The sequence below is a fragment of the Nicotiana tabacum genome, chromosome 19, assembly GCF_000715075.1.
Source record: "Nicotiana tabacum cultivar K326 chromosome 19, ASM71507v2, whole genome shotgun sequence".
Lineage (NCBI taxonomy): Eukaryota > Viridiplantae > Streptophyta > Magnoliopsida > Solanales > Solanaceae > Nicotiana > Nicotiana tabacum.
The window spans coordinates 50,529,045-50,539,388 of NC_134098.1; the positions used below are offsets into that span (position 1 = coordinate 50,529,045).

Here is a 10,344-nt window from a genome sequence, read left to right on the forward strand (position 1 = left end):
GTTCAACTTGCTTCTGTTTTTGTATATCATCTTTAGTAGTGGTTGGAAAAGTACTGGTTGTTTTGTTTGAATCAAGTTAAGTGTGGCTTGTTTCAGCATGGTTAGTTTGCTGAAGTTGTTGGCTAATTTGAGGCTTGACCTTGTTTGTGTGCTCTATTTGATTTTCTGTTGATGTTGGAGTAGATTGGATTTGGATAGGCTGCTGGATAGTGTTCTCGGCTTGTTTTCCTGTTGGCTTTGGGGTAACATCAATTTGAATAGGTTTCTGAATAATTCTCTGTTTCTTTCTCTGTTGGAACATGTTTTTGGGTAGTCTGTGGGTTCTGAATCTGCAATTGGCTTTTGGTAGAGTTATCTTTGTTTGTTTTCTCGACAGTAGTAACATTTTGGATAACCTGAAACAGGTTATCCTTACACTTCAATGCCTTGGACTGGTAGTTATAACCTGAAACAGAATTTCTCCACTATACAATTCCATAGGCTTTGCACAAAAGATAAATCCATTCGTACATCATGAATATATTTTTGATAACTATCCAACTTCGTACATATTACTCATCACTTCTTTGGATGAGTCTAAATGGCGTTACAATGGCCAAAAAACTCTCAACGAAAAAAACCAGGTAATAATAAAAAAAAGTTAGTTTTCATGTCGAAATTTTCATTTACAGCACAGAGACGTCCTTTTATAGGATCTCAAGATTCATAACAACGAGAAAATTTCTCTTTACAAGTGCATCCCTTTTTACTTTCTGATTGAAAGAAGCTCAAAGCTCCGAAGAGGGTCATCACGGCTGCCCTTTGTAAGTGAAGTTCGGGAAAACAATGATGGTTTCGGTTCAACTCCAGAATGAATCCTTTGTGTGGAAGATAAGCGGCCGCTGCTCGACACTAATCTGCTTGAGCGACTATCAGTAGGTTCACCAGAAGAGCTCGGTCTGCTACTTGAAATGGCAGCCCTTCTGGACGAGCTACCATTTCTTGATGTACGGCCTCTTTCTGAATCAAATTGCTGTAAAATTATAAGCATATTATTCTTACTAGTTTGCCATACAACCGATATTCAAAAAAGCAAAAATATATCAACTGTTAGAATAATATTTCTACTTCTCTTTCACTGAAAAAAAAAAGTCATCTTAAAGACACAAGCAAACCAATCGCAGTGTGATTTTTTTTCCTGTTATTTCTATTGCTTTTAGAAAGAGAAGGGATCAATACCACATCTTTAGATGAAGGTATATCATCTGAAGTCTTGTGTCTCGAGTGTTCCCCATGCCTACCAGAACCAGAAGGAGTCCTCCGGGTAAATGCTCCAACAGCACCAGAAAACCTGTCTCGAATATCCTGTCCCACTGGATTACAGACACAAACCAAGCATCAAAGAGTGATAAATTTTTAGTAGCTGCAAACTCAATATTCAGCTTTTACATGAAAAATCACATCTCCAAACATTCACCATTTGAATAAGCAAACAGGAGTTACATGCCGTACCAGCTAAGGAAATTAAAAGTCAGAAACGGACTACAAAAAATCCATAACTTTAGGTCAAAGATATTACCTGATCCCCTTCCCGGTCTTTCAGCAGATGGCCCAGCATTTAGTGCCGCACTTCCACTAATATTCTGGTGGCAAAAAGATTGCAGACACTTCCATCTTAAAAAAGTTTAAGAACAGATTTTCAACAATAATCAAAACAAAGTTTTAAGAACACTAACACGTCCTCTAGAACTGGCACCAATCTGAGGATACTTCAAAATGGTCCAATCAAATACATAGTCAAACTGATAACCTGCACCAGTGAAATGGTTAAGATGCAGAGACTACAACACATCTACTTCAAGACTAAAATTGATAGTTACAGATCAGACAGCCTGTAGATTGAAAAAGAAAAAGAGAGGATCACAGATATACTACCTTCACGAATAAACAAGTCCCTGAAAAGCCTCTTCAAATATGAATAGTCAGGTTTATCTTCAAACCGTAATGACCGACAATAATGGAAGTATGATATGAACTCTGATGGATATGATTTACATAGCACCTGTTAGAAACCCATCAAATCCTGTGTCAATTTCCTCATCTGATCACTGGCATCATCAGTAGATAATCTATATTAAAGGCAAGAAAGCCCAGACGAGATAACAATTGGCTTATAAATACATTATCAAATCATCCTTTTTTTTGGATAGGTTACATTTTAAACCATCTATCTTGACAATAAGAAGTATATACTGAAGTATTTCTATGACAGTTGACATATGGATGTCTGCTTTGTCAGAGTTCACAACACAGATGAAGATGACATCACAAAAGATCATTCATACTCATAAATAGTACCTCTATTGGAGTCAACATCTTCTTCTCACTGATTTTATCATATTTCTGCTTCTTAGTACCAGCTTTCAATCCCTGCCACGGAAGACTGGGCCAAAAAGAAATTGTCATCAAGTCAGTGAAAACATCCGTAGAATTTGCAAATGCACCAGGACCTGGTCAGAAACGATGCCAAAAAGAAAAGGTGACACCCCTAAAGTCCAACCTTCCTCTAAGAAAATACATAAGCACATAACCCAGAGATTCCAAATCATCCCTTCTGCTTTGTTCTGCCAGGGGGGAGAAGAAAAAAAAGACAAAACATTTTTTATCAGTTACAATTGAAGTTGTTGCTTATCATGCCTGTAGCTACTTGACAACCTAAACACAATTAACCTACCAACTCCAAGGTGTGTGTTGACACTGGCATAGCGAGCTGTGCCTGTCAGATTCTTGTTTTCCCTGAGAAGAAATATTACCATAATACCATGTAAAAAGCAGTAAAGACACAGATTTCTCATTGACCAGTGTAAGGTCTTATTTAAATCTTTTCCTTTTACTTCTCTTTCATTAGGAAAGATATAAGAAACAAGGATGAAATTGTCACTCCAATAACTCGGGGCAGCTCATTCCACTAGAGCTTGATAATATTCAAGTAAGAGTAGAATATATTCTCAAGAACAGTAATGTCAGTCAGCTCAAATAAATAAATATTGTGATCAACAAAATGATACAGTAAGGACACCAAATGATGAAGAATTTACAGATGCTTCTTACTTGCCACTCTGCCACACTTTTTTATTTTAATTCAAGGCATGTGAGGAATAGATGGCTAAAGAATCTCAATGAGCCACAATGAGAGATGAATTAGATGTCAAATGTGATTACATTTTGATAATACCCAATTTGCCTAACATGCAGTGAACCATAGAAACACATCAACAGAGGACATGCAGTTCCATAAACTAACAATGACAATACGAAACTTGCCTTCCACAATATCCCCCAATTGTTGCATCAAATTAATGATGTCAACAGTTAAGCACCATAACAGCGACTGATATATTAATTAACTGGCAATATTAAAGGACATCAACAGAAGACACAAAGTTCCATAAACTTGAAAATGCAAGTATGCCCTACACAATTTCCCTTCCAAGTGCGTCAAAATATGACATTGATGTTATTATGCGGAAAAAAATGGCATTGATGTCATAAGCACCGCACTAGCGACTGATATACTTAATTAACTGGCACTATATTATAACCATCTAAGTAAATGCAAAACAATACCATAACCCATTGTCATTCAGCTATTCGACAGTCATTAGAATTTACTCTGATGATAACTTTAAAGTAAGAATTTTAACTTTTTTCTGTCTACATTCTAAGTAACCAGCTCCCAATCTCACTCGGGAAACTGGCCAACTTTTGCCCTCAAAAGGCAAAATAGGGCCTTTTTTGGATTAAGGGTATAAAAATATAGAGGCAAGAAAAAACTATGGGAAGCTGTCGAAACAACAAACTAAAACATCTTACACGTCATATACTCCCCAAAGTTCACGTGAAAAGACTGTCTTCATTTCATAAGTGATCAAATAACACGAATCAATATTAATCTATCATATATTCTCCAATTGGTGTTGCATAGACGAATCACCAGATTGTCGGGTAAGTATATGTTTTCATATTGCCCCCCTTGTCTTACCGATTGAAGAACAAGAAAGGAAAAATACGGGTTACAACATTCAACTTTTGCTCGCCACCATAGTGCTATGATTTATGAAGTCCTTTGCCAGAGATTTCCTGGCTCATTTGTCAATTTCCTCTAGTGCGAACATATTCTCCAGTAAATCCTCACTAATGCTTGAGAATAAAAGTATCTAGATGATGGTGATATGATAGGAGCAATAGAAGAAAATAAAGATGGTTCCTTTTCATTTTACTTTATTTTAGGGCTAATAAAGCAATGTCACAAGCATTCAGAAAAAATAAGAATGAACAATTGCAAAGATTAATCGGGTAACATAGTGGTTAGTGTGCTACCTGTATGGTATATGCTTGTGAGTCTGGAGGTCCCTATACTTTTTGGCCAGCCCGAAGTCGATTGCGTACACCTGTCATCAGTATTCAGATTTGGCACCATTACGAAAAAAAAAAAACTTGACATCACATATGCTTTCTTTTCCTTTAAGCTCTAATATCAATACAGCAGCTTTGGAGGCCCAATGGTATCTGGGGTTTGTTAAAGGGTCAAATAAAAATGGGCATATGAGGAACTTTAACACAAACCAACACATTAGTTAGCTATTCATTTAAAACTAATCAGATGTCAAATATACAAATATAAGTATCATCATAACATAGAGCCCTCAATTCCATATTGATTTCCTTATACCCTCTGAAGGACACAGTAACCAGAAGTAAATCCCACCTTTATAGCAAATCCATTTACGGCAAATGCAGTACTATCTTAATTATTGACTTCATAAACTCAAACATCCACCGGTAAGAGTCAACCCCTAACTCATCTACACATAAGTTTCACAACAACAACAATAACCCAGTAAAATCCCACTAAGTGGGGTCTGGGGAGGTAGAGTGTACGCAGACCTTACCCCTACCCCGAAGGAGTAGAGAGGCTGTTTTCGGGAGACTCTCGGCTCAAAAGGCGAACAGAGATAATATATCCTTACCAGCAGCAGCAATCAGAGAGATAATAACAAAAATATGTGGAAAGGCAATAACAAAAACAGTTACTAGTTACACAATACTATGAAAACAGGAAAATAATGTGAACACAACATACTCCACTAGCATTCCAAGATAAAACACTATCAGACTAGCCCCACCCCCGGAATAAAGAAGAAAAACGCTCGACTACCTCTACCTTTCAACCCTAATGCTCGACCTCCACACCTTCCTATCAACAGCCATGTCCTCGGAGATCTGAAGTCGCGTCATGTTAATCACCTCACCCCAATACTGCTTAGGCCGCCTTCCACCTCTTCTTACGCCTGCCAAAGCCAACCGCTCACACCTCCTAACCGGGGCATCTAGGCTTCTCCTCCGCATGTGCCCAAACCATCCGAGCCTCGCTTCCCTCATCTTGTCGTCCAAGGGAGTCACGCCCACCTTCTCCCGAATAACCTCATTCCTAATCCTATCCAGCCTAGTGTGCCCGCACATCCATCTCAACATCCTCATTTATGCTACTTTCAACCTCTGGATATGTGACTTCTTTAGACTCAAGGGCCTGTCTCCAAACAACATGCCCGGTCTAACCACCACTCTATAGAACTTACCTTTAATTTTTGGTGGCACCTTTTGTCACACAGGACTCCAGATGCTAACCTCCATTTCATCCGCCCCACCCCTACTCGGTGCGTGACATCCTTGTCAATCTCCCTACCCCCTGGATAATTGACCCAAGGTACCTGAAACTTACTTTCTTGAGGATGATTTGTGAGTCAAACTTTACATCCACGTCCTCTTCCCCCGTCACGTCGCTGAACTTGCACTCCAGGTATTCTGTCTTAATCCTGCTCAGCTTGAAACCTTTAGACTCAAGGGCCTGTCTCCAAACAACATGCCCGGTCTAACCACCACTCTATAGAACTTACCTTTAATTTTTGGTGGCACCTTTTGTCACACAGGACTCCAGATGCTAACCTCCATTTCATCCGCCCCACCCCTACTCGGTGCGTGACATCCTTGTCAATCTCCCAATCCCCCTGGATAATTGACCCAAGGTACCTGAAACTTACTTTCTTGAGGATGATTTGTGAGTCAAGCCTCACATCCACGTCCTCTTCCCCCTTCACGTCGCTGAACTTGCACTCCAGGTATTCTGTCTTAGTCCTACTCAACTTGAAACCTTTAGACTCAAGTGTCTGTCTCCAAACCTCCAAACTCTCGTTAACGCTACCTTGCGTCTCATCAATCAGAACTATATCATCAACGAACAACATACACCATGGTACCTCCCCTTGAATATGGTGAGTTAGAGCGTCCATCGCCAAAGCAAATAAGAACGGGTTGAGCGCGGATCCTTGGTGCAACCTCATAACAACCGAAAACTGCTCCATACATAAGTTTCATTTCCAATAAATAAACAAAATTGCAATATATGGCAAACTAAGTTTTCATTTCCTAATAAAATTGCATTATAAGGAAAATGATTAAACTCGGTAATAATTTTCAGAGAGAAAAATCATATTTAATTTTATTTCCAAAATACACCTCCATTTAATGAACTTCAGCCAGCCTGAAGTCTGAAAATTGACCAAGGTACTATCCACCCCACAATGAGTTTGATTATCAGAAACCAAGCGGCATAAGCGGCATAAAAAAGCCATTTGATACAAACTTAATAAAATTGACAAGCTATTCATCCAACACAACGACCAAATATTTACAATTTAAACTTGATAATCTGAAATGAAACTAGCAAAATAGTGAGTTTTCCCCCTCTTTATAGGCAATGCATTGACTTGAATAACTCCATTCATTCACAAAATTCTCCTAGAAATAAACCAAAACCTGATTTGCTTTGCGACCAAGGCCCATTAGGAAGTTGTCTGGCTTTATGTCACGGTGAAGAAATCCTCGTGAGTGCATGTATTCAACTCTATTAATCTGAAAGACACATACCCCAGGATTATTATCCTAAAATGCACAAGCAAAAGGTGATTTTTCTTTAAAAATGAAAAAGAACTACTTACCAGCTGATCTGCAAGCATCAACACTGTTTTCAAAGAGAGTTTCCTATTGCAATAGTTGAAAAGGTCTTCCAAGCTCGGTCCAAGAAGGTCTATGACCATTACATTGTACTCACCTTCGACTCCAAACCATTTAAGGTTGGGAATTCCAGCTTCATCAGAATGGCATAGATAAGATCAGTCGGAACAAATGACATTCTCATTTTTTTGAGAATTTATCATAGTAAAAGGTTTTTGCAAAGAATGGGCTACAGATGTGAGGGAGAAACACTTACTTCCTCCTGAAAGAAGCATATATATTTTTGATTCATAGTGCAGTTGAGGGTGCTTTGTCTTGACAGATTCCTGATATTACAGTACCAAGAGAATGAAGTCATGAACATATAGTGCGAATAGTACTGTTGCATCAACAACTAGAATCTTTAATTCCCATCAAAATAAAGTTTTTTTAACTATATGTTCAGTTTTTTTGGTTGATAAACTACAATTTTATTGATGTGAGCCAGCAAAAAGCTGGTTAGATGTCTATATGCTCATCAAATATTTAAGCTAATAAGCAATATATCTAGTCTTGCTATCACATTCCAAGAATATCATGATAGACAAAAATAGTTTTTTTTTTCATAGGTCATGATAGATAAGATTGCTACTTTCTGAACTCTTCAACATATACACTTCTATTTCTTTTTTCTTTCTTTTTCTTAAATGGCTAGACACTTCCTTTTCTGGTGAAAATGCACAGATAATCTACCTTGAAAAGAGAGTTTTCTGAGCATCCAAGGGTGTGGTTTAGTTTTCATTGAAGTGGGCGTTAACACTGGACACTAGGGTTCAAATCCCAGCATAGACAAAAAATGTTACGTGATTTCCTCCCATCCGAGAGAGTTAACCTAGTACCTATGTTGGTGGAGGTAATCCCAGGTGGAATAGTCGAGGTGCGCGAAAGGAGCCTTTCTAGAGTTATAAAAAAGGAGCCTTTCTACAGTTGTCTTTACATTTCTACTTGACTAGAAAACCAGTTTTAGAAAATGAAGTCATATACACAACTAGAAACATCTACTTTCTGATTCCCCACCTTACAAATGCTTCTATTCAGCACACTTTAACATATTATTCAACCAAAAATTTTACAGATCGAACGATCATGCTAGTTCTCATGCTTAATAATCATCTCTTTCTAGAGAAATCTAATAAGAAAATATAATAATAAAAAAAACCAATGTGGTAATCAAGGTAGTTATGGTGAACAAGGATTTTACAATCCAACCAACCCGTTATATCTGAATAGACTAAATAGGATACTACGACAAAACTCCGATGATACTAAAGATAAGTTAAATATCAAGTTAACAATAAAATGCGTTAGACAGCATGCAAGAAAAACAAAACAATATAGCAGCATCAATTCCCCAGTTAGTCAGTCGTTCAACTACGCCTCAACTACAGACTGGTCAGGGTCGAATATATGATCCTCATTCCTTCTAGTATATCGGGTCCATTTCATTCCAAAACTAAATGATTTGTCTTTCAAGACAAATCTTTAGGTTCTCTAAAATTAGAGGTTCTATAAAACTCACACTTATCCATAAACTGAATATTCATAAAAAACAATAGGAAAAAAATATGGCATTATTTGGTTGGAAGGAAATACCAGCTTAATGGCAACTTCTTCTCCATTCTGTATATTCACACCTGAATCAAATTAAGCAGAAACACAAAGAGGAGGCACGCATGAGTTAGCTACCACTAAAAAACAAAGGTCACAACCAAGTAAATGGGGTTGATCATATAAGCAAATCCACTGCAATTGACGCCCCAAAAGCTAAGAACATACCTAAATAAAGCTCACCAAAAGACCCACTTCCGATCTTCCTTCCCAGCTTAAACTTCCCACCCACAACATGATCCATCGTAAACTAAACAACTCCACTTCAAGATTTCGATAACCAAATAATAAAAAAGCAACAATCACACGTTTATACTAGGATTTTCACCTAATACACCAAATGCCAAAAACGCAAAATACAATTTTTACCCATAAATCTATCCAAAATACACAACTATGGATCAAATTCCACAAAACCCAGAAATGGAAAGCACCAGTTTAACTCAGAAAAATGGGAAGAACCAATTAAGGTTGCCGATTAAAAAAAATAATTCTTGAACTATCGTTCTATAAATACAAACCCTTACAATATTCAAATAACGACAAGAAATTAAACCCTAATTTACAAACAAAATCACCGATCCCCATTGATCAATAAAAAATGTATAATCAATGAGCGAGCCGATAATTAAATGCAAGAACTGTATACATATGTCTTTTTTGTTGTTCTGCTCTGTTGGCAGATGAATCAACGAAAAAGAAGAAAGGGGACAAATTAGCGAAGTTTAAGGAAAAAGAGAAAAACAAAGCGCTTTTTTTTTTCACCAAAAAAGGGAAAAAATAAAAAGGGATGAATTGATTTTGTGCAGTGTGTGTTGTGAAAAAAGCAAAGGAGCGGAGTGAGTAAAGAAAGAATGATTGCTTGAATTATACAACGTGCGGGTGGGGAATCGGGAAAAAAGGTGGCCATGGTTTTCTTTGTTTGTTTTTTTTGAAGGAAAAGGGCAAATATAACATGTACTTTCAAATATTGTCTATAGTATATTTAATATCCGACCAAATTTATCCCTATCGTTATATTATTTAACCAAATTTATCCATACAATCAGCAAACTTTAAAAAATTACCCTTCAACCCGTTAGGTGACCCAAAATCTCCCAAATCATTTTAATCAAGTTACTTATTCTTCTTCTTGGTCCACTATTTTCGAAATAATTGACATTTACCTACTTTCTGAATTAGATAAAAAAAATATTAAATAATACAACCGAATAAACAAAGTATAGTAAATTGAAAAATCTAAATTATGTAGCTTTTCTAAATTCTAAAAGTATTTACAACATCCCAATTTTAATGAATTCGTTACACCAAATGTATGGAGACTTTGCAAGTATTAGTGATTGAAGTTGAAGTTTCTCGGAGACTTTATGTCACGACCCAAAACTCACTATAGGCCGCGATGATACCCAACATCACCGTTAGGCAAGCCAACGGTGAACTACCAACTTAATTATGAACTTTATTATTCTCGAAATCGTGAATTTTATTAGATAAATAAATCAAAGCATTAAAATCACAAACAACTTCTAGAACATCCCAAAATCCGGTGTCACAAGTGCATAAGCATTTACTAAGGAGTACAATAATAATATAACATAAGTGTGAAATGTAAATAAGGCAGGATAGAGTAAATGGTACGATGGA

The 10,344-nt window shown here is 37.0% G+C and overlaps 1 protein-coding gene across 1 annotated transcript; it reads right to left on the bottom strand.

Annotated features, from left to right (window-relative positions):
• Nucleotides 1-456: 456 nt before the first annotated feature.
• LOC107760859 (uncharacterized) lies at nucleotides 457-9,628 on the bottom strand. The gene is made up of 14 exons (XM_016578966.2): nucleotides 8,869-9,628; nucleotides 8,686-8,726; nucleotides 7,310-7,379; nucleotides 7,038-7,186; nucleotides 6,856-6,951; nucleotides 4,360-4,430; nucleotides 2,714-2,775; nucleotides 2,540-2,603; nucleotides 2,338-2,422; nucleotides 1,915-2,041; nucleotides 1,716-1,789; nucleotides 1,559-1,622; nucleotides 1,219-1,352; nucleotides 457-1,012 (listed from the first exon to the last, which is right to left on the bottom strand). Exons 1-14 carry the CDS (start codon nucleotides 8,942-8,944, stop codon nucleotides 746-748), a joined length of 1,380 nt encoding a protein of 459 aa, XP_016434452.1. The 5' UTR covers nucleotides 8,945-9,628; the 3' UTR covers nucleotides 457-745.
• Nucleotides 9,629-10,344: the final 716 nt, after the last annotated feature.